Source organism: Aquila chrysaetos, chromosome 4, assembly GCF_900496995.4.
Source record: "Aquila chrysaetos chrysaetos chromosome 4, bAquChr1.4, whole genome shotgun sequence".
Classification (NCBI taxonomy): Eukaryota; Metazoa; Chordata; class Aves; order Accipitriformes; family Accipitridae; genus Aquila; species Aquila chrysaetos.
In genome coordinates, this window is record NC_044007.1 from 30,343,357 (window position 1) to 30,368,065 (window position 24,709).

The following is a 24,709-nucleotide window of genomic DNA, read 5'->3' on the forward strand; positions in this document are numbered from 1 at the left end:
GAAGAGACAGAGGCAGTCAAGAAACAGAGGCAGTTCAAGTGCAAACTCATCCACTCTACTGTACACATAAGACAATAAATATGACAAAAATTATCCTATAAACTTTGCTAAAAAGTCCACATTAACCTAGTCTTACATGATCTAAAATATCACCCTTCATGAACATAAAAATGGCCTTTATGTGCTTTGCATATCTATGGTCTTATCAAACACTTCAATAAACCAATTTGTGAGCACTATGCTAAATCACAAAGCAAGACTAGTTATACCTATACACTACTTTGATTACCTCATTCTACCATCCCAGCAGCAGAGGAAAGTGGTGTATCAGGATGAAAAGGAAAATGCAGTGAGTTATCATATGTGCTCTAGAAACTCCATAACACCAAACAGGAAGAAGCAGTAAACAATCGCAGAGGATGAGAAATACCACAAGAACAAAGAAAGGAATACAATGTATATATTTCTATTATTGAGCTATATCCAACTGCTCAAGCGTATGAGCTATGAATAGCCAACACAACCTCATGCTGTGATAAACTGCCATTTCCTTCCGCCCCATACAAAAAATCCTCTACAGCATAGATATGAAAAACATGTTTTAATTTGTCAACAAGTGCTAAAGTGTGGATTTTGCAGCTCTGAGCTTACTGATCAGTAATACAATGTACTTGACCAGTGTCACTTTTTTCTAAATGTCGCCTTTTCACACTTTGACACTGCACCCAGTCCTGTCAGTCCCACTTACATCACGTTCAGGCTCAGCTCTGGGCATGTTCCTCCTGACTGCATGGATGTCCCTTGTGCTATGACTTAGCACATTTATTAACTGGTCTCCTTTTAGTATCCTGCAAGATAAAGCCACTGACATGCAAAAACCAAACATGACTTATGTTCCCATAAGAGAAATGCCACAGATTATATATTGCCCTGTAGTTTTCTGATGAGAAATGAATAATTACTTACTGTAATCTTGAACATGTCACTACTGAAGATACTAAGATTTCAAAATAGTTGCATAAATACATCCAATAACTACATATTTTACTTTGTAAATAACAATTGTAACATTTAAACTGTTATCTGGACCTGGTTTATATTTTTTTCCAATTTTGCTTGAAAAATCTTTACATGTTAATTAATTTTCTCATATTTAGTACCTGCTTTTGTGCTTATTTCACAAGCTATGAATGTAGCAGATTTATATCCATCTCTGATTCCTAATCAATATAAAGAAAAATAGAGTTAAGATGATGTAGGAAAACCATGTCTCTTGTCTCTCTAAAAATAGGGTGAACATCAGGATGAACACAACTTCACCTATCACCAATAAGACCACCAGCAAAGTATGTAAATTTCGAAAATTTCTAAAAGATTTAAGGTACAAGTAAGATCACAGAACCTAAAGTAAGAGGTTTCGAGCAGGAAACAAAGGAAGGCCTGAGCTAATCAGTCTTCATGGGGATATTTAATGAAAGAGAAGACAACTGATCTATAGAGGACAGAGAATACCTAGATACACTTGAGGAACCTTAGATCAGCTGTAACATGGTTGTAATGTTGATATGACATTGACTGAGAGGATAATAATTCTTTTGTCTGTTTACCATACAAAGTGATGCTGACTGAGAAGGAAATTGGAAGGAGAAAAATGAAACAAGAAAGAGGGCATAGCACATGCAAACTCATAGACTGTGGCCTTCGCAAACCTCCCATAAAAGAGGGAGAGAGGATGTAATCCTGTTTGGTAAAGGGATTATTTACTTCTTCCAAAAAACACAGATGGGATCAACTGATCTTGGCAATAAAGACTTAAAAACAGGTGTCTTATTTATACCCCTTGTTTTATCTTAACCTTTTTTTTAATCTCTGCATCACTGAATTCCTGCCCATAGCTATGGAATTAGGCAATTTTGTGCATATTGCCAGAAAAAGCATCTCTCAGGAGAGAAGGAGCCAACAGACTTGTACCGTCAAGATTGTCCATATAAAAGGCTTTGACTAATGAGCTGTCTTCTGTGGTATTTATTGCTTGCATACTCAAGTCCTCCCCATTAATAGGGGCAATTAATGGCAGAGTACAAATATCAAGTTTAAAGGTTCCGAACTGTCATTTATTGCTATAGCTTTAAAACACAAAATGGCTAGGTACTCTGGTTAATCCAAAACTAGTTACAGCGATGGCAGGGGTTGTAATGTAGGCAGAATTCAGCCTTTTAACCATTGTATTACACAAAGCTCTTGCTGTTGCTACTATGAATTGAGTTGCTTTAGTTTACAAAAGGCAAACATTGAAAGAAATTTGTTATTAATAATATAAACCTGTTATGCTTACATATTAAAAATATACAGCGCTTTCAAAACCTGTAAGTCACTTAGAGTATTACTGCTCCAGTACCTTTCTTCAGTACTGCCATTTGCAAAGAACATCATAAAATCAAATATCTGTAATTTATTTCTTGAACTTGTTCTAATACAATTTTAAAACAAGAAAAAAAATTAAAGAAATAGCAAGAATTCATCACAGTTGCAAAATCATGACCCTGAGTAAAAGCCAGAACTAATCAACTGTATGAAATGTTGGCTGGAAGAAATTTGAAACCGTGTGAAAATAGTCTATTGATAGATTCTACCCTCAAGAAAACTTGATTTTGTAGTCACTGTAATTGAAGAGGATGGCAAACAATTTGCAATATACCAGCAATCTACCCTTCTAATGCAAATAACCTGAAGAAAGCCACATCACAGTTAATTTCTTAGTCAAACCCAGTTATATCTAATTTCAAATTTCTAGCATGGCAATTAATTAAAAATGTTGCACTTTCATCTCACAACACAAGTTGCTATGCTAAATGAGATATCTGGCTTCTGATCACAGAAATAATGATTGTATGGTACAGAGAGGAAAAAGCTTTTGCATAGTTTGACTCCCATGCTGTTGTCAAATTGTATGACTAATGTAATAACTGTGTTATTTCTAAGCAATTTGGATCTCTGCTGGTAGAATTAAGCAAGACAGAAGGAGCTTCTGAGACCATCAACACATCATTGACTAAAGGCAGAGCTTGGGGGAAAAGGAGAGTTGTGGTCTGTGGGATACAGGGGAGCCACTGTCGACTCCCACTCATGACCTGAGAACACCACTTCCTCCTCTCCCACTTGAGTTATGAAGTGATGCATAAGTCTCTTACTTTCTCATCCTTCTCCATCCTCTTCTACATCTCTAACACTTCCCAGTAGTGCAATGAGGTTCTCAAAAGAGGAATCAAATGGTCTTCCAAACCCAAGGACAGATGCATAGCACACTCCTTGCCCCTGCTGCTACATCATCTCTGATTAAATTCATAGCTGACCCAGAGCACCCATCAGTAAACGCTGATGAACTGGTAAACAATTTACTCCCAAAATGGAAACTGCTTTACCTCAAACAGCTCCCCATGGAAACTGTCAGCATGCACCAGAAAAACTTCTGTCCTCAGAACTTCACTGGAACTCCAGAGAGGGAGAATATTTGTTCAGAAAGAGCATCTGAGCATATCTCTTTGGGGATCTGATAGAGGATTTTGTCTCCTGCATAGGGTGTGTTTATCAGAGGTGGCTATGTTCAAATGGGAAAAATTACATTACCCTGGAAGCACATGGCCCATGATAAACACCTTGTATGTGGATTCTGATGATAAATACTGTCAGCACATATCTGCTACAAAGGGAATATCTTCTTAAGCCCCAGCTAGCAATCAGCTTAGCTCTGATACAGAGGGATTAATATATTCACAGGATTTTGTACCAGCCAGTGTAACTAGAAATGGCACAAACTGGATAATAAATCAGCCACAAAACATGGTTATTGATATCTATATATAGCTTCATTCATTTAAAGATGTATGCAACAAAAAACATTTCTGATCTTATTTTGTATTAACATAAACCATGCATCTTTCTTTAAAAAAATAATCTACAATTTCATACACATTTTTGGAAATCTGGAACCAAATTTTTTAATAATCTACAGTGGTTATTCTCAAACTTCATTTGCATCTAACCTGTGAGGTGCCAGTTTGTTGAACAGCCTAGTTTGGTGTTAACCAATTTAGCACTAAGCACTGTATACGGATTTCAGGGTACGCCCCCAATAAGCTGCAGCAATTTGATACTTAACAATTTTAAAAGATTAAGAATATTACCTATGACCATTTTTACAAGCAGAGAAGGATTAAGCTGTGTTTACGTGGGTTGTTTATCATCCAGATTAGCCTTTTGCTTTTGGGCTAATGCTGATGGGTTTAGCATGTGAACCTCGGTGACACTCCTGGGCTTCACCATGTATATCCAGGGCCTGACAGTTTTAAGATCTGTCACAGAGTCTTGCGTTCCTAAATCCAGGGGACTCACAGTTATATTTCAGTGAGAAACTTAATAGAAACACTTATCAGGATCTGGTAAACACCAAAATTACACTTCTTAAAGGAGTTTAAAATTAAAATTTTTGAAGAAACACATTTCTTTTGTGCATGAGCAGAAGTAATATCTGGGAAAGGCCATATGCATTCAGTTTTGATTAAAACATGCATCAAGCTAATTGCTCTATCACGCAGGCACATCCCAAGCTTATCAATGTCCTTGTTTAATTCCTGACTAGGCTGATTCAACGATCAAAATAATTAACCAGCTTTGTGGCAAATCAAATTTATATAGCTGTAGAAATGAAACAGGTGTGACCTGCATGTATTCTTAGTTGGTCTTTTGTCATGGGACTGCAGTCTCATTTTTTATTTAAGGACCTTGCCAGTAGTTACACATCACAAGATAAGGCTATGATTTGTGTGTCAATGAAAAAAATGCTTGCTATGTACCACACCTGAAAAGTGCCAGAAGGAGTAGCTCATGTGTGTTGATGAAATCAGGGAGCATTAATTAGACACACACTATTTAAGACTATGTAGCAGCCTAACATGCCATAAAATTAAGGGCATGATAAATAGCAGATTGATTGCACATCAGGAAAAAACTGATGAAGTTATGCTCCATAATTAATGAATCCCTTCAGAGTACAACTTTCTTAGGCCTTATAAATATCACCTGAATTACTGGAGTAGCTTTGAAATCGTTCCACTGGGGAAATTAATTAAAATTGATGAAAGACATATAGGAGATATAGCTATCTTTAGTATTTCTGGGTTCATTGCAACCTGCTGAGTTTCCAGCTGTTTGAGCTGTATTTCAGATAGAGAATCTCTGGTCCTTGTAGGTAGAGCTGTGAGCTGAAGAGGAACATAGCAGAAGTAATGTAGATTTATAATCTTTCATTAAGTCAGCTTGTGCTGTTCCAGTTTTGTGAATTTTTTTTACTACATAAAGAGAAAAAAAAGAGGACACTGTGCATATTACCCCCAAATCCTCTCAATGAGGACATTGTTATAGCTGCAAGCATGTGATCCCCTTCCAAGGAAAAACTAGGATGCTGTTTCCCTTCCCAAGACTGAATTCAACTTTGTTTTCACAGAGTCAAGAGGGCAACTGTTACTTCTCCAAAATGCAAGGTTCTGGCCACAATAGCATAATGGTCCCAGTACAGAATGGAACTGAGCTCCATTTCCTCTCTTCTCCACCATTCTCTCTTTTTCCTTACACCTGACTTATTGTAAGACACATAACAAGAAATGCAAATTAATGCATAAAAGATCAAACAGCATTTAATTACACAGAATAGTTTTGAAGAAATAAGTGACAAATAGTTGCTTTGTTAAAGTAGTATAAATAGAAACAGATTGTTACTAAGAGAGTAAAATAAAAGCATGTTTGAGGTATGTGGCCTATATCTTACTGGAGTTATAGAATAGTTGTGCATGATGCAATTCAATGGGAAGGATCTGGGACGAGGCCCCCTCTGGTTCTGAGTCTGATCTTTAATCAGCTTGTTCTACTATTACTTTTGATCATTAAGAGTTTAGATTCAAGCCCAGAGATCACAGCTGTGGACAATGTTCTATTTATATAGCCTACAACTGTAAGCCTCTCTATAGAACATTTCAATGATGAGCTTTATTATTATTACTGGTGTTATTTTTAACAAGTTAGTAAGGACAGCACACAAATTTCTCTAATTTTTAGAACTTGCATTCATCATTGGACAAATCCTTCAATATATCACTGTGATGGGTAGACCCTGGCTGGTTGCCAGGTGCCCACCAAAGCCGTTCTATCACTCCCCCTCCTCAGCTGGACAGGGGAGAGAAAATATAACAAAGAGCTTGTGGGTCGAGATAAGGACAGGAGAGAGATCACTCACCAATTACTGTCACGGGCAAAACGGACTCAGCTTGGGGAAAATTAACTCACTTTATTACAAATCAACCAGAGTAGGGTAATGAGAAATAAAACCAAATCTCAGAACACCTTCCCTCCACCCCTCCCTTCTTCTCGGGCACAACTTTACTCCCGGATTCTCTACCAAACCCCCCAGCAGCACAGGGGGACGGGGAATGGGGTTTACGGTCAGTTCATCACACGTTATTTTCTGCCGCTTCATCCTCCTCAGGGGGAGGACTCCTCACACTCTTCCCTGCTCCAGCGTGGGGTCCCACCCACGGGAGACAGTCCTCCATGAACTTCTCCAACGTGGGTCCTTCCCACGGGCTGCAGTTCTTCACGAACTGCTCCAGCATGGGTCCTTTCCACGGTGTGCAGTCCTTCAGGAGCACACTGCTCCAGTAAGGGTCCCCCGTGGGGTCACAAGTCCTGCCAGAAAACCTGCTCCGTGGGCTCCTCTCTCCACAGATCTGCAGGTCCTGCCAGGAGCCTGCTCCAGTGCAGGGTTCCCACGGGGTCACAGCCTCCTTCGGGAAACCCACCTGCTCCGGCGTGGGGTCCTCCACGGGCTGCAGGTGGATATCTGCTCCACCGCGGACCTCCATGGACTGTAGGAGGACAGCCTGCCTCACCATGGTCTTCCCCATGGGCTGCAGGGGAATCTCTGCTCTGGCGCCTGGAGCACCTCCTCCCCCTCCTTCTGCACTGACCTTAGTGTCCGCAGGGTTGTTTCTCTTACATGTTCTCACTCCTCTCTCCGGCTGCCGTTTTTTTTTTTTTTTTTCTGTCCCAACTTTTTCCTTCTTAAAAATGTTATCACAGAGGCTTTACCACTATCGCTGATTGGCTCGGCCTTGGCCGGCGGCGGGTCCATCTTAGAGCCGGCTGGTATTGGCTCTCTCTATAACACAGGAGAAGCTTCCAGCAGCTTCTTACAGAAGCCATCCCTGTAACCCGCCCCCCCCCGCTACCAAAACCTTACCACACAAAGCCAATACAATCACACTGACTCTGCCATGATAGCATTAAATGGAAAGAAAGATCACTAGTAACATTTGATTCTAGCATCTCCATCAAAAGACCACTAAATATTCTTTTTAAAAATCTTCACCTTGATAGGATGGTATTAAATCCTTTGAACTTCAATACAGACATGTACTCTGTCATAAACCATTTTGTTCTTATCTCATATTTTCTACAGCCCAGAGCACCATGTTCATGCACTGTCACATGAAGTGTTAAATTACATTACTGTCCTAATGTTTCTGAATAATTTATGTTCAGAAAATTTGTAATATAACAGTGAGCAGTATGAGTGTATTCTGAATGGGTTATAGCTTCCCTTTAAAAAAAACACTTATTGCAGGGTTTATAAATTGGCTGCTTAATTTGCATTTGCTTGAAGCACAGCCAAATATGTGGTTATTAAAAAAACCCCAACATTTCTTTTTCCTTTACTAAATGTATTTTAAACTGATTTGGCTGCTGGCTTTTCAGAACTGAGAGAATGAAAATACATACACATGCTTTTCTGCTGTTTTCAATGCCCATCTGATAAAAGACATACAGAACTGACTTGCCAAGTTTGTTTTACCTCTATTGGGAGAAGAGAGACCAAACTGGGGGACAGATCTTCGAAGATTCAGTTAATGCCCAACAACAACCCGTGCTTCTTAAAAAGCATCAGTCTTCTGTACAATAAATTCTCAAGGCCTGAATACATAATTTCCCAAGAAGGATTGCCTAAAATATTGTATCTCAGAATATACTATTTCAGTAATTCTTTTTTGCAATGAAACAAGTTGTCTGCCAAGTACATAAGTGCAACTTGGCTTCTGCTGCTGTCCATGACAAGATACTTGCATGGCCTAAATTAAAGGATCCAGGTGTGCTTTGGGGCACAAGATGTAGTTGCTTTCTTGCCAACATCGCAACTCCCTGCTGGGGAGAGCTCCAGCAAGAGTCCTCACTTTTTTCTGCTCCTAGAGTCTGCTCTACAGACGAAAACCTGAGCATGGAGTTGGATGGGACCATCATGTGCTTACCTAACGTAGATCCTGGGGAGAAACTACTTCAGAAATCAGTTTAAATGCTGGTTTAGTGTGCATTAATATCTACATATATGAACAATAATAACCTGGAAGGTTGTTTACATACAAAGTAGATCCTGGACTTTTTAAAAACTCACAGGTAGGAAAATCAGATTACTTGGAAGACAAAAGTATGTTTTGATGGTGCAATGTCTAAGTATCTAATAAGTCCAAAACTTTAATGTTTAATGGCTGTGTGGTAGCTTGTGTGTAACAACAGTAGCTGTTTCTATTAATTTTTCTCAGCAAACCGCTACAGCAAATGGTAGTAAACTGGACACTTTTTTTGTGGTTTCAACAGATGCTCCAACCAAGCTGCTGAAGAAACAGAATAAATGGGCATTCACTTGTAAGACACACCTTTCAAATTTGAGTTAAATCCCAAAGGAAGGGCTCCTGGGGCATGTTACATGGCTGTTTTCTGTGAACGCAGTGTGTAGGACAACATAATTGTTACTCTTTTCTAAGAAATAAAGCCTTGATTCAACACTATTTCAGTCAATATGAATTTTGCCATTGATTTCAGTATTGCATGACCAAAACTTCAGTAATCGATAAAACAAAAAGAACACCTGGAGAAGACAATCAAAGACACAAAATGCTGTTAAAAACCTGCTTGCTGGAATTGACTTTCATCAGAGATTAGCTGGCAAATTATCACTGGACTTTTTTCCCTTCTCTCTGATGCATGTCCTAAATTCTGCAGATGGCCATGGATAGTGTATATCATTTACATGTAACCTAACTATGCACAGAATATCTTTGTTTTTTAACTGCGTTAAATGAGTCAGAAATAAGTTATAATGGCAAATGATATACATCAGCTACTTCCCTTTAATTTTAAATTCTCAACAAACAGCACTTGTTCATCATCTTCCTGGGTTATAAATTCCTGGCAGGAAGAATGTTACATAAGGGAAATGTAAACCTCTGCAAAAATTGTAAACCAGTTATATGCATGATTTTTCTTGTGTTTTTTTTTTTTTTTTCCCCCATTTATCTGCATTTCTGTTTATATACTTACAACTTATTTTGAAAGTGAAATTTTTTGTAGATAGTTTAGATGCTTCAAGTTACCTATTCAAGCTAACAGGATCTGTGGACAGTAGCTGACCATATAGAAAATTACAGATAATTCTATAGCAGATCTCTTTTGTTTGAATATGTACAGTACATTCTGTGGAAGTAGGTTTTAAATTCAAATGTAAACATTATTAATAACATTTTTGACTAATAAAATATTTTGAAAACTGAATTCTAATAAGCATTCTGAGCTAAAGTAAAAATGTGCATATATATTCAGGCAAAGGTAAAAAAAAAGATGTAAATATGCATGCTAATATATTTTTAGGAAAAGGAAGAAAGCAAGCAGATTTCATGATGACCACACAAACTTTTGCAGTGTGGAAATTCATGCAGCATTCATGGGTAGGTCCATCCAATAGAACCTGCATTTTGTGAGATAGTCTCCTTCCTCATTTTTTAAAAAGACCCTGGTAAAAGCATAAACCCAACTTATTATAAGAAGGGAATATAAAAGATTTTGTGTTTACTTTCAAAATCTTGCTAGCATTGCTATCACAACGTTAATTTTGAAAAAAGATTTTTCAGTTAATCACTGAAGGGTTTATTTTCACATACAGGAGATACTTCATAAAAGCACATATACTAATATTCATACCTCTTTAGACTAGAAATAATTTATTGTTCGGGCACTTTTTGGTCAAGTATAAGCAAAATGTCTGTAAATAGCAGGAAAATACTTTCTTTTTGACAGAGATCAAAAAGAACCCAAGCAGGTTCATTTTGAACATGAGTGTTTACAACAGGTTGTCTGTGACAATCAAGATTTACTAAAAATTCACTCAAAATATCTGTAACATATACAATAATTTCTGCAAACATGCTCAGAAAACTTTTCATCCCAGATTTTATAAAAAAATTACAAATTATTGCATTTGCATGACTACTCTCAACTGTATACAGAAGGGACTGGTGGCTGTACATTATCTACTCATTGCATGCCTCTAGCTACTCACTAATGAACCTACTTTAAAAAAAGTTTTCTTTCCTGCTTGTGGTATCTGCACCAGCTGATCACTGTGAAGTGCAACGCAGTATGTGTGGTACATCACAGGTTACTTACATATCAAAATATACGTTACTGGGGACTGTGACACTGTAGCATGTTCTTCCTAGAAAGCTGATCACAGAGTATGAAAGATGTAAGGACAATGGCAAAAAGCTTGACAGATTTTCATTATAGAATCATAGAATCATAGAATGGTTTGGGTTGGAAGGGACCTTAAAGATCATCTAGTTCCAAACCCCCCCGCCATGGGCAGGGACACCTTCCACTAGACCAGGTTGCTCAAAGCCCCATCCAACCTGGCCTTGAACACTTCCAGGGATGGGCCAGCCACAACCTCTCTGGGCAACCTGTTCCAGTGCCTCGCCACCCTCACAGTAACAAACTTCTTCCTTACATCTAATCTAAATCTACCCCCTTCCTGTTTAAAGCCATTACCCCTTGTCCTATCACTACATGCCCTTGTAAAAAGTCCCTCTCTGGCTTTCTTATAGACCCCCTTTAAGTACTAGAAGGCTGCTTTAAAGTCACCCCAGAGCCTTCTCTTCTCCAGGCTGAACAACCCCAACTCTCTCAGCCTGTCTTCATAGGAGAGGTGCTCCAGCCCTCTGACCATATTTGTGGCCCTCCTCTGGACTTGCTCCAACAGGTCCGTGTCCTTCTTATGTTGGCGGCCCCACAGCTGAACGCAGTACTCCAGGTGGGGTCTCACAAGAGCGGAGCAGAGGGGCAGCATCACCTCCCTTGACCTGCTGGTCAAGCTTCTTTTGATGCAGCCCAGGATACGGTTGGCTTTCTGGGCTGCAAGAGCACATTGCTGGGTCATGTTGAGCTTCTTGTCAACCAACACCCCAAAGTCCTTCTTCACAGGGCTGCTCTCAATCCACTCATTGCCCAGCCTGTATTTGTGCTTGGGATTGCCCTGACCTGGGTGCGGGACCTTGCGCTCGGCCTTGTTGAACTTCATGAGGTTCACACAGGCCCATGTCTCAAGCCTGTCAAGGTGCCCCTGGATGGCATCCCTTCTCTCCAGTGTGTTGACTGCACCAGACAGCTTGGTATTGTTGGCAAGTGTCGTGGTTTAACCCCAGCCAGCAACTAAGCACCACACAGCCGCTCACTCACTCCCCCCACCCAGTGGGATGGGGGAGAAAAAAGAAGTGAAACTCATGGGTTGAGATAAGAACAGTTTAATAGAACAGAAAAGAAGAAACTAATAATGATAATGATAACACTAATAAAATGGCAACAGTAATAATAAAAGGATTGGAATGTACAAATTATGTGCAGTGCAATTGCTCACCACCCGCTGACTGACATTCAGCTAGTCCCTGAGTGGCGATTCCCTGCCCCCACTTCCCAGTTCCTATACTAGATAGGACGTCACATGGTATGGAATACCCTGTTGGCCAGTTTGGGTCAGGTGCCCTGGCTGTGTCCTGTGCCAACTTCTTGTGCCCCTCCAGCTTTCTGGCTGGCTGGGCATGAGAAGCTGAAAAATCCTTGACTTTAGTCTAAACACTACTTAGCAACAACTGAAAACATCAGTGTTATCAACATTCTTCACATACTGAACTCAAAACATAGCACCGTGCCAACTACTAGGAAGACAGTTAACTCTATCCCAGCTGAAACTAGGACAGCAAGCTTGCTGAGGATGCACTTGATTCCACTGTCCATGTTGCTGACAAAGATGTTAAACAGTGCCGGTCCCAATAGTGACCCCTGAAGAACGCCACATGTCACTGGTCTCCACTTGGACATCGAGCTGTTGACCGCAACTCTTTCAGTGTGACCATCCAGCCAATTCCTTATCCATTGAGTGGTCCATCTGTCAAATCCATGTCTCTCCAATTTAGAGACAAGGATGTCATGCAGGACAGTGTCAAATGCTTTACACAAGTCCAGGTAGATGATGTCAGTAGCTCTTTCCTTATCCACCAACACTGTAACCCCTTTGTAGAAGGCCACCAAATTTTTCAGGCATTTTTTGCCCTTAGTGAAGACGTGTTGGCTGTTGCCAGTCACCTCCTTATTTTCTATGTGCCTTACCATAGTTTCCAGGAGGATCTGCTCCATGATCTTGCTGGGCACAGAGGTAAGACTGACTGGCCTGTAGCTCCCTTAGTCTTCCTTTTTTGCCTTTTTAAAAATGAGGCTTACGTTTCCCTTTTTGCAGTCAGTTGGAACTTCCCTGGACTGCCACTACTTCTCAAAAATGATGGCTAGTGGCTTAGCTACTTCATCCACCAGTTCCCTCTGGACCCACAGATGCATCTCATCAGGTCCCATGGACTTGTACACCTTCAGGTTCCTTAGATGGTCTTGAACCTGATCTTCTCCCACGGTGTGCAGTTCTTCATGCTCCCAGTCCCTGCCTTTGCCTTCTGCAATTTGGGTGGTGTGGCTGGAGCACTTGCCAGTGAAGACTGAGGCAAAAAAGTCATTGAGGATCTCAGCCTTCTCCATGTCCCAGGTAATGAGGTCTCCCATTTTCTTCTGGAGAGGGCCCACATTTTCCCTAGTCTTCCTTTTATCCCTGACATACATATAGAAGCTTTTCTTGTTGCCCTTGATGTCCCTGGCTGGATTTAATTCTATCAGGGCTTTGGCTTTCCTAACCTGATCCCTGGCTGTTTGGAGAATTTCTCTGTATTCCTCCCGGGCTACCTGTCCTTGCTTCCACCCTCTGTAGACTTACTTTTTGTGTTTGACTTTTCTGCTCTTATGAAAGGGATTTGTAGACAAACATATCTTAATGCTTAAAAACTGTTTTAATTTTAGGGAATATTGGAGTAAGGAAAAAAGTGCTAGATCTATATCCATACTGGCAGGTGTCCATCTTTATAAGACTTATTTCTGATCAAATATGTTAAATGGAAGACATAAAATGATACCCCATGGGAAAGCCAGTCAAATCAATACTTAGTGCATCAGAAGGTATGTTTCCATTTCTCAGGACAGGCATCCCATTTTACAAGTGGCCAGTACTAATCACTGAGATTTTCTCTGGCTTTTAGTTCAGCCACTCAGGGCAAACTGGAAGGTACGTCCCTTATCCTACCACTCTCTCCCTGATTTTTTTTTTTAAAATGATGGGCAGTAAGTTTAAAAAAAAAAATCTTCCCTTCAAAAGAGATAGCTCATAAAATGGAAAGACCATTTTCAGAATAATAAATGAGATTGCTGAGTGTTGAGACTCTCTGGTATTAGGTTTCAGTTCTGTGCTGATAGCACATGCTGCCCTGCAGTAACACACTAAAATATAGCAAAACCAAAGTGTTGCAAATAGCTGTGCAAAACCTTCACTGAGTCCTAAGGAAATAATATCTGAAAGCAAGCAGTAAAACCAGGCTAGAAGATCACACCTAGACCCAGCTTTATGACAGACCTGAAGGTGAACCAAAATCAGCAATAGAATTGCCTTTGGAAAGTATTAATAAGACAGATACCAGCAATTTGGAGAACAATGGGTGTTCTATTTAAAGAATTACAGTTGGATGATTTTCTAAGGCAATTTCTAACTCACCAGGGCCAAAAGAAGACTTATAATACAGTATATATATTCATTATCTATTTATTTATTTATTTATGGTGAAAAGCAGCCCTAGCCAGACTTTATTTTGTGGGAAGTGCAAGAAAAAATGAAGAGTAGTTTGTAGAAATCACTGCATGTTTCTGCAAAGGACAATGAGGAAGAGATGCCACCTTAGTTTTAAGCGGGGGTAGAAAAATCTATAACCATAATTCACAACATAAACCAACAATGCAACCTATTTTTCAGAATGTTTTACACACTAATAACTAAAAAAAAAAAAGAGAAGAAATTAGTTACAGAAATTAGGAACAGAGGAAACCTGAAATTTAAGGCCAAAAATTTGAGCACTTCAAAACTAAAAATGTGATGCTGAATGCTCAGGATAGGATAGGAGCTGGAGTGTAAATATTGGTCATATGTTCTCACAGTCTTCATTGTAATGCCACTCTAATGTACCTGAGATCTCTGTCCCTTCTGGGCTGTGTACAGAGGGAGGAGGGGGAATGTTTCCAAAGTAACATCCGGAAATGTTTCTGGATTTTACTGTTGAAGGATCTCAAAGATAAAACTGCTAAAAAAATGCTAGACTTTAGGTAGCATTTAGGTCTTGGCTGATGCTTCACAACCAGTAAATATCCCTTTAATGGTTTATCAAATTTTAGATATTAATTTGAGAGACTTGAAAGGCATTTTTTTAAAATTTTATGATTTTTTTCCTTGTGAAGGTGTCAGTGTGCACATACTGTGCTTGGTCTTATCACTGGTTAAACCTGGAGGTAAGTCACTGAAATATTTATTAGAAGTCCTCTGCTTTTTTCATTTTTTATGTTTAATTTTATAATAAAAAGTCTCAGTGATTTATCGAGAAAAGATTGCACATATTAAAAAGGCTGGGATTTCAGCCTGTCAATAGTTCTGAGTATGGAAAGAGGCAGAGACACAGGCTTTGTCTGAAGTTAAGACCTATACTGGAGGTAGGATGGAGGTGTTCTTTCCTGCTGTGTTCCTACAGAGATAGTACATGAAAGGCAACAGAAAAAAATCATCAGCTATGAAAGCAAAAAAAGGTGTGCTTAAAATCAGGACTTGTACTACTTACATATGCAGTCATGCAAGTTTTCTTTTTTTTTTTTTAAAGTTCGTACTTTATATGAAAATAAGCAACAGCAGATTCTCCCTTAGGAGGACAGATACTCTGTGTTCTGAACCCCTTGAGGATTTTTCTCCTTTTTCTGAGTAGACAGGTAGATGGCACTGCTACAGCAGCGTACAGAGATTTTATAGAGGAAGGCTGGAATACCTTCAAGAGTTCCAGAATTTTATAGGTTTTAGAGGTTTTATGACAATAATACTCTTTTCAGCTTGCAATATACTGTAAGGTTTGAATAGATACTTTGTAATCAGGTCCATAGCACATGTTTAAAAGAGACTTTTTAAAATAGATGAACAATATGGATTCAAAATCTAAGTGATGGAGAGGAGAAATTGCAAGTACTTTTAGTAAATTATCTCTATGACTGATTACAATCAGAAAATGTGTATCTTAACTTAGCCTGCAGTCATCTAACTTCAAGCTCTAACCACTGGACTTCTGTTTGCTCAATTTAAGAGCCAGAATTGTCTTTCTATATAGATTGCTTTAGATTATTATTACCTTCAACCTGTTGATTGTTATTTGAACAGACTTCACTTTTTAAAACTATGACTGGTTTTCCAGATCTCAGGTCATTACTGGAGTGCAGTCTCAGAACTTGTAAGTTTTGAATCCTTGTAGAAGGCTAACCACCATACAGTAAGTGCTGCTTCACTAGTGATAAATTGTTATTGATGAACATAGCAGAATTTGCTGCCAGCCTCAGCAGGGCTGAGAGCTGGAATTATATGTGTGCATGAAAACCAGTATTACATTTATATTTCTGATACCTTTTTAGTTTTAAATGACCTTTCAAATACAAACTTTCAATGTGTGGTACATTCATCTGCTAATTCCCCTAATACACTTCAAATCACATAATCCAAATTACATTATTTGCATATGTTCATCTTTTTTAATAATTCCCTTTTTATGATCCTTAACAATAGCTGATGTGTTTTTATGAGATATCCCTAGCTTTCCAATTATTCTTTTTGTTGAATTGCTGTATATTGTCCACTATTCTACTAACTTATGCAAAATAAAGAAACACCTCCCAACATTAAAACCATAACCTTTTAAATGAAGCCAAAGCTATTATTAAGGTTTTTTTCTGCCCTAAAGTTCTCCTCCATAAAAATGAAATGACTGGCTGGATATCTTTCTTATGTTCTCCACTTGCATTTCAGGTATTCTGACGTCTGCTCTCAGACAATTTTTTTTAGAAGTCACTTCTGAATCTGTACTTGCACTGTTTATTCCTTTCTCTTCCCTTTTCAAGATAGATTATAAGTTCTTGATTCCCCAAGCTTTCCTCCTCAGTTTCAGAATTTCCTCCCAGCATTTACTCTACAGTGACAAAAATTCTACTTTTCTTCTGGAGGCAGAATCCCACTGAGCAGTGGGGAACATCATGTAAGTTGTGCATGTAGGGTTTGGTCAGACTATTAATCTCTCAAAAGATGCTTTTTGAAACAGTTATCTTTCAACACTTTTGATTCCCTTGTGCAGTCTAGAATCAGAAAAAAAAAATGTTTGCTTTAGAAGCCTGCATAGACACTTGAAAAAGTGTCAAAGAAGAAATTCTATCTTATTTACCCTGCATGCTTCATTGAGGGACATATGTCTTAAGTTTTACTGTTTAGCAACATTGGGAAGTGAATAATTTCAAGCAAGCCAGCCTCCTCAGGTAACAATGAATTCCCTTCAAAGCTATGAGAAGAGCTCTTCTATCCCTGAAGTCCCTGATTTGTTGAGTAGCAATTACATTTTTTTTGTATAAAGATGTTATCCATGTAATGTGAATATTCAATGACATTTGTACTCCTGCAGGTCATGAGTGTCGTCTTGCTCAGCTTTATTACTCATACACTTAATTGCGCTGAACTCTACTTCCTCAAAAGGTATGCAGCAACAGGAATATCCTGGGGCTATTCTAGGACAGCTTTACATGAAGAAAGCTGTCTCTATAACATGCTGAAGAGCTATTCCCTTGTTGTCTGGGTCTCTGATGTTTTAAGGAAATAGGCAGAGTTTTCTTATATGTATCTAGGTCAGTAACTACATTTGTTTTCCCCAATGAGATTTGGTTTTCCAGTCACTTTAACTCCTAGCACACACTGTATTAAAGACTGCTATTTTCTTTGAGCAACAGCAGCTTCAGTACTGGGGGCTCTTTATTGCCCTAAGAGGCAAAAGAAGATGGAAGTAATCATGGGCTGATCGAACTGTAATATAACAAGACTCAACAGATGTCAACTCTATTTTTTAAGGCTGAAAGGGATTACGCTATCTGTAAAGGTGGACAAAGAAAATGTGAACACCAAATCCATGATCAAAAGATGGCAAGTGGGACCTTATCAATAAAAGAAAATATAGCAGGCAATGCAATAGATCAAAGAATGCTGATAGGACAAAATCAAAATACTCCTTCAAACTGGAATTTCACAGAATTTCTCATCAGATGTTATCAGTATACACAAAATTCTTTCTCCAGCAAGACAAGGATACTTGACAAACACACATCAGGCAACACCTGTGGACGACACATCTCTAAATACAGCACTAGTTTAAGCCAAAAATATTATGAACTTCTGCAACAGCCACATGCATTCTACATTGCAGCAGCTACCTGCATAACTTTTGAAAATAATTTTTTTACTTTCATTTTACTGTCGCTTATTTAACCCTTTAATAAATGCACATGTTGCTTTCTACAGCACTCTGCATGCAGGGAAACCTAGGACTGGACAAACGAAATTGGGGACTGAGAGCAAAGAATCATAATCCATTTGACAACTACAGGTAAAGTTGTGACATATCTCCTATGAGGAGAGAGGAATCACCAGAATGAAAGGAAGCATGATGTCTCCCTTCTCATTAGTCTTTAAAAAAAAAACCTGAAGTATAACTAATCATCTGTTGGTTTTAAAATAAGCAGAATTTTTACAAGATCTGGATGATAGTTTAAAAAAAAAAAATTACTGTTCACAGCATGTCAGCATAAAAAAGAGCAATAACTACTACATCTAAGCAAACTGTAATATGCAATGGAAACAGATATTTTACATGGAGCTGGTAGCCAAGCCACGGCAGAATTCATTAATGCATTTGGAGCACAATTTCAAGGCCATTAGATGTTGACAACATTCTTCATCTTGTCATGAACAAGTTTGGGACCAATGCCTTGGAATTAACCCCTTGGAAAGGGACAGGATCTGTAGTTGTGCTTATGATAACTGTTGACTTTATCAATGGTTCCTAATATTCAAAAGTAACTGCTCTTTGCCTCAACTGCCATTGTACTCTGATCGTCATTGCAGACATGCATAAACGGTCCCATGAAGAACTGAAAACATGAAGCTGAAGAAAGCAGAAGATAAGTCCTATTATTCCCCTTAATTTTTAATTTAACTTTCCAACCCCCAGTTCAGGTGTGTAGCAGAAAGTCCCACACCAGCCTCTGCACTCCAGGCATTGCTCTGTCATCTCCTCCCAGGTGCTGCTGCACCGCTTCCTCAAAACATGGCTGCCTGCCACACTGGCCATTACTGTCTCTTTCTCCTCTTGCATTTCTTCTGAGTCAAACTTACAGTTTTAGACTGAAACGTCATTAAGGATCACCTTTTCATTCTTTTCATACACAGCCCTCCACAAGGTGGTCCTGATTTAAGTTGTGAAGCTGCACTAACCACAAATGTGTGTGTAATAATATGAATTTCTTAAAGTTGGCTTATAGGTAAGTCAATTTTTTTCCAGTGTTATTGTCTTCAAGGGTAGTAGCCTGCTTTGATTCCTGTAACAGTGAAGTCTACAAGAAAGACCCCAGTGAAAAATGGATGCCTGCTACTCTCTTTGTGAGAGGAGGCTTGGAGGCATGGCATCTCCAGAAGATGTGAATGACTGCCTCTCCATGGAGAAGACCCACATGTGCACTGCAGCCTACCGCAAGGCTTACCCTGACCATCCTCCTCAGCAGCTGCAGCCCCAAAGCAGGTCAGTCCAATATTCAAACCTTTTATTTCAGAAAAGCTTTACCACACGTGTTAACAAGTTCTTCAGTGTTTGTATGATTGCATTTGTTATGATGGTTTCCCCTCAGTCAGTCATTAGGTCCATGCAATGAAATGAGAATCCAGCCTATCAGCTAGATAATGTCCTCAATGAAGGATAAAGCATGCTATAAATCTGGGTGTGCAGACAAATGTACGCATGGAGACTGTGTGTATATGTGTAGGTAGGTACACACAAACACTCATACAGAAATAGCCTTCATCTGAATTTTGTTTATTTAGTGATGAAGTTTCACAATTTACTGTGATATTTAGTTTTAATTCTCATTAGTTACAATCATGTATGGAATAAATAAAATATGTTAACTACTTAATATGAGTGCCACTTTGACTAGAATCAAAACCAAAGGTACAATGAAAGCGAAACATTAAGATCAGTTTTGAACTTAGAAGACTTATATGCGATGCTGCAGCTGAAAAAATATATAGGGAACCTTTTTCTCATACAGACAGGTAAGTAGACCCATTGTTTTGCACCTACTCCTCTAGCAACACGTTTGTACCTGGGTCAAAAATTGGAAATGGGGATTCCTTATATTTTATGTTAGAAAAAGGTCATCATGTCTCTATTTTTTCTATCCTCCTCTCTGATCTGACATGCTTTTAAATTAAGTACAAAATGCCTTTACACCCTTTTTCAAACATTTAAAGAAAAAAATGGGTTAGGAAAGCAATGCTTATAATACTGTTCAGAGTGTACCAAATCCAGAAGCAGAACTTCAATGAGTAAGAAAAAGCCACAAAGCTCACTTTTCTTTTATGCCACATGTTCAAGTGTTTTATTGAGACGTAGTGAGGAGATATAAAACCCAAGGTTTACCCTACATATATTGGAAATTATATACTAAATATCTTTTATTATTGTTTATTAAGGGCCACCAAAAATGCCTTCAAGTTTGAAATAGAACATATGTTAAATGTAATGGACAGAAAATGTAGTACTTGTCTACTGTTTAACATAGCTGCTAGCATTATCCCTTGTATTTCAGAGAAACAATTGCTTGGATGAAGTCTAGCTTTCAAAAACCCATTGAGGGATATGAATAGGAGCAGTATCAAAATTACTCAAATTGTTTTGTTTGTCCATTAAGTCTTTTGCACTTGCTAATTAACTAAGTGGTATTAATGAAGCATCCATGTATACAGTATTGGTATTTAATATAGCGGAGACAGTTTTATTATGATATTTTACTGATTGGCATCTTAAAATTAGAGATAATTTAAAAAAAAAATTGTAACAACCACCCTCATAATTACAAATTTGATTCTAATTATGTTTCTTTTTTTTTTTTTTTTTTTTTTTCTTTCTCTTGGCAAATCAAAGATTTTCCTGGGGGTCAGCAGGGGTAGAGGGGAAAGGGGAAGAAGGCAGATTCTCTTCATAAAAGCATTCTTAAAAGTCTCTTGTGCAGTTTTTATGAATGACTATGTCCATACAACAAAAAACCTAACAACTCAGCTACCCAGTCACAAATTTTCTTATTGTACACCATAAACAGGCTTGAACAGGAGAGAATGCAAGAATGCAGCTGGCTATAGAAAGAGCTCCCAGTTTACATAATAACAGTGAGAGTAATTAGAATGTTAAAATGAACTAGATTGTAATCTGCCTGCATATAAATAATTTTCTTTCACTGCTGCTACGGGAACGAAAATTATGAGAATTTATTTTATTGAATGTGAAGCAGATGATTGATTTCTGTTGCAGAGATTTTAGCAGAGATTTGTCCTGCAAACTTTCTACATGCAGCACATCCATTTGTTTTTAGCAAGAAAAACTGAAGGAGACCTGCACAGATTAAGCTCTAAGGATGAGAAACCGGGGTCAGTGATATAGCTGTATATATCCCTTCAACTCTGAACAGTAACTATGCTCCTGTCCAAATAAAGTCCAAACTTATCTTCTTTTGAATTGATATTCCTTCCCTCCTGCTCTCTCTCTAAAAGCACGCAGTCCCTATATGGCATTTTTCTTAGAGGAATGTCTTTTTTCTCAGTCTCAGACATGCTCTCCATTTATAACCTGGCCTCTTGCTAGATTTCCTTACAGTAACACGTACTTCATGACCTGACCCACAGCACTTCATTTTTATTTGCCTCAATCACCCTTCTGTAATGTTCTGGAGGAGACAATATTGATACTGAAGTTCCTCTGGCTGATGCCATAGCAGTTTAAAAAGTCAAACAGGTGCTTGACTGGAAACTCATGCATTTAGAAGCCAGTGAATTTTCAGAGCTGGAGTGTCTTAAATATACAAGACACACATGCATCCTTCCCTCTCCCCAGTTTCTGTTTCTGTGGTTTAAGCAAACTAGTTAATTCTTCTGAAAGTTGCGGTGAAAGAAAATAAAATAACTGCTTTTAATGTTCTGGTATTACTGGTTCCCTAAAGCGAACCACATAAAAAAGTCTACCCAGTGAAAGCGTGTCAACCCTGTCAAGTCAAAGGCTACAGCTAGTCAGTCATTAAGCCCTGAATAAAGGATGCTGTTCGGAACTAAACTTATATTTGATCTCTATTTCTTTGTTGATATTATAAAGCAATCACTTACTGAGGGTTTCCATAGTAACAAGTAAGCTAATTTTTTATTTTAAAGCTCTTTCATGCACTTAACATACAGATACACTGGGATAATTGGCAGGGAATACTCTTCCTGCTTTCCTGGTATTATTTAACCAGAGCGGGGTAAAGTAAAGCATGGTTTTCAATGAAACTGGAGATTTATTTTCCCTCTTCTGTAAGAACATTAAAAAAACTTTACAATTTACTTACATCTTTGGTTTCTGCGTTTGCTCTTGTACATAGTCATTCTGAAGAAATTCCACTTTCTAAGAAGTAATTGCCTTGAACACAGACAAAAGAGATGAGATCGTGCTTCTGCTTTGCAGTGAGACAGTTGCTCACTGACAGAGGGTAACCAGCAATCTCTCAGAGAAAGGCAGGGTAATACCATTCTCCTAAAATCCAGGGGAGATGCTACTGGCTCTAACTATTTTCTCTGTTAAAAAGCTCAGAGAAAAAACATATTTATTTTCATATTTTTTCAAGTGTGTTTGATACCAGCTAATAAAATCCAGAAAGAATATAGAATCATGTAATCAGACAAAGTGGGGTAATGTGCTATTCAATAGTCTGACATCAAGATTCCTCAAAAAAGCCCTCATATAACTAAAATTGCATATATGACCTCATAAACTAATAAAAAATAACTTTTCATTGAGAGGTCTTAGAATTATGTAAATGAGGACATTAAAATATTTTGGTTTAAATTTCAAGCAAAATTGCTATTAAAAAAAATCAACATATGTTGATCAATGAAATCCTGACTGCAGGTCTGAGCTGATTAATAGTTTATTCAGGAAATAACATATAAAATGCAATTTTTTTTTTTTTTTCATGCCTATGTTTACTTCTGCATTATCTTTCAATGATCTATTTGGAGAAAGTTATTTAAGCAACATTTTGCTGATTGCTCATTTTTATAATTAATTCATTGCCCACTAGTCTGTTGAATCACAAGGTCATGGGAAAAAAGTGGCAGCATTATATGATCTTCCACATACATGTATGTTGCCATTTCAGAGAATCCAGACATCCTCCTAAAGGGAGCAGGGAAAAGGGGAAGAAATTCTTACCATGTTGGCGAGATGAGAATTATGACGACATTCAAGAAAGAAGATGCCCGTAGAAGCTATGGAGCTGGAAATAGGTGGAAATTCCAGTTCATTCAGCAATAAATCTGCCTTCAGTAAAATTGTGTGAAAGTATTTCCTAATGGTTTAAAAAATTCATGTTTTGAGATCTTGATCCCAGATACCACAAATACAGATGTGTCAAAGGATTAGAGATAGAGGGTGTAGTAATGTAAAAATAATGCGTATAGTGACTGAAATGTCTTGAAACCTACTAATAATAGTCGTCTTGTTTAAAATGCATAGATTGACAGCAGCTCTCTAAACTACTCAAAGAAATCTAAAGCTAATATCTTTGGCTTACATACAAAAAGTTAACACCTGGTGCCTACGGATCATTCATGTTTCAGAAAGTAAAAAACTCCTTTTCAAAGACAGGAACAATTTACAGCATCCATCTAAAAACATTGACCTACAGTTATTTTCTTAATGAAAAAAACCCCCAAGTCTCTCAAAATGCCTACCCTAAAATTATACTTTTTCCATCTTTTTTTCCCTCTCAGATTTTTTTTTTTATAACTCCAGTATAACCATTTTTAGCTTTATGCATAATTTAATTTTTGTTTCAGTTGTTCGGTATTCACATATCCTCACATTGGCACACCTCTAGCTACTGAAGTGAAATCTTTCCTTTATATTGGCTCTATTCATCTACTTTTCCTCCCTCTGTCAAAACCTGACCACATATCTTTTAATTTGCTTTGGATTTGTACCAGCATAGCTGAAGATAAAGTGTAGCCTGAAGAAAGTGAAAGCAATGGATGCATTTTTTAGATTTATTTAGTATTTCAACTACAGTGGTCTCAAAATGCCACAGCTGAAATAACACCATCTCTATTGTGGAGGTCAGCAGAAAGGTGGGAAATTGCAAAGCACATCAACAGTGACAGGAAGGAAAAAAAATGGCTAAGTCATTGCTAAACATAGAGGCAGACAAAATGTCTGTACCATATAGAAAGACCCTGCATGCCTTATACTCAAACAGCATTGTGCAGTTTATATCCATTGAAGTCAGTATTTTTGCAGCCGTTTATATGCGCTGAGGATAATTCCACAGTTTTCCTCATTTATTTTTTCTTCTGAGTTAATTTCCAGCCGAATCAGGTCTGTGATCTGACTCAGACTACAGAGATCTGTGGTCTCCCTTTAGATTTGCTGTTTTGTGTAGCAATCTTTGTTTCCTTTTTTTGCTCTTTTCCTACTTCTATCTGAAGGCTCTCATCCATATTATTCAGTTCAAATTTTCCTTCTTTCATTGATTTGGAAAGATGTCCTCAATCTTTTTCCTCAGCCCATATTAGATCTTAACTATAGAACTAATTCCTTTTCCTTATCATTAATGGCTAATTTTTTGTTAATTTTTGTCATGTGTTTAACCTAGACATATGTTACTAGCTCTCCATATTATATTATACATAGCACATGCAACAAGATGTATATTTTTGCATTGTTCTTTTGTGCATTATTCTATTACAACCATGTATTTGTATGCAAATATCTTGGTAATGGTCTAATATAAAAATATAAACTAAATGGAAATTTCATGGGATAGGAATTAATTTATTTCAAATCAATGATCCCTGAAAACACAGTCTTTATTGGTTTTTCTTTATGTTAATTGCAACTCTGACTACTTCTTCAGTACAGTGAAATGCATTTGCTAAAAATAATGTAAATACACTCTGTTTCGTGAATCATTCTAGGTCTGTTCATAAAAAAATATTGCAAGAAAAGTACTTGAATGTGCTGGCTAGCTTTGAGTGGGCACAGCAGCCTCCTGTTTC

At 38.0% G+C, this 24,709-nt stretch overlaps 1 protein-coding gene across 10 annotated transcripts in view; it reads right to left on the bottom strand.

Moving 5' to 3' along the window:
* RALYL (RALY RNA binding protein like) overlaps nt 1-24,709 on the bottom strand; it is a 411,995-nt gene that overhangs the window by 103,944 nt on the left and 283,342 nt on the right. Inside the window, exon 1 of one of the 10 annotated variants that reach the window (XM_030011209.1) lies at nt 22,006-22,137. The exons of the other annotated variants lie outside the window; for them this stretch is intronic. Coding sequence (XP_029867069.1) covers nt 22,006-22,042 — 37 coding nt within the window. The 5' untranslated portion in view covers nt 22,043-22,137. Of the gene's footprint in view, nt 1-22,005; nt 22,138-24,709 lie in introns of those variants that run through there. 10 annotated transcript variants of the gene reach the window in all.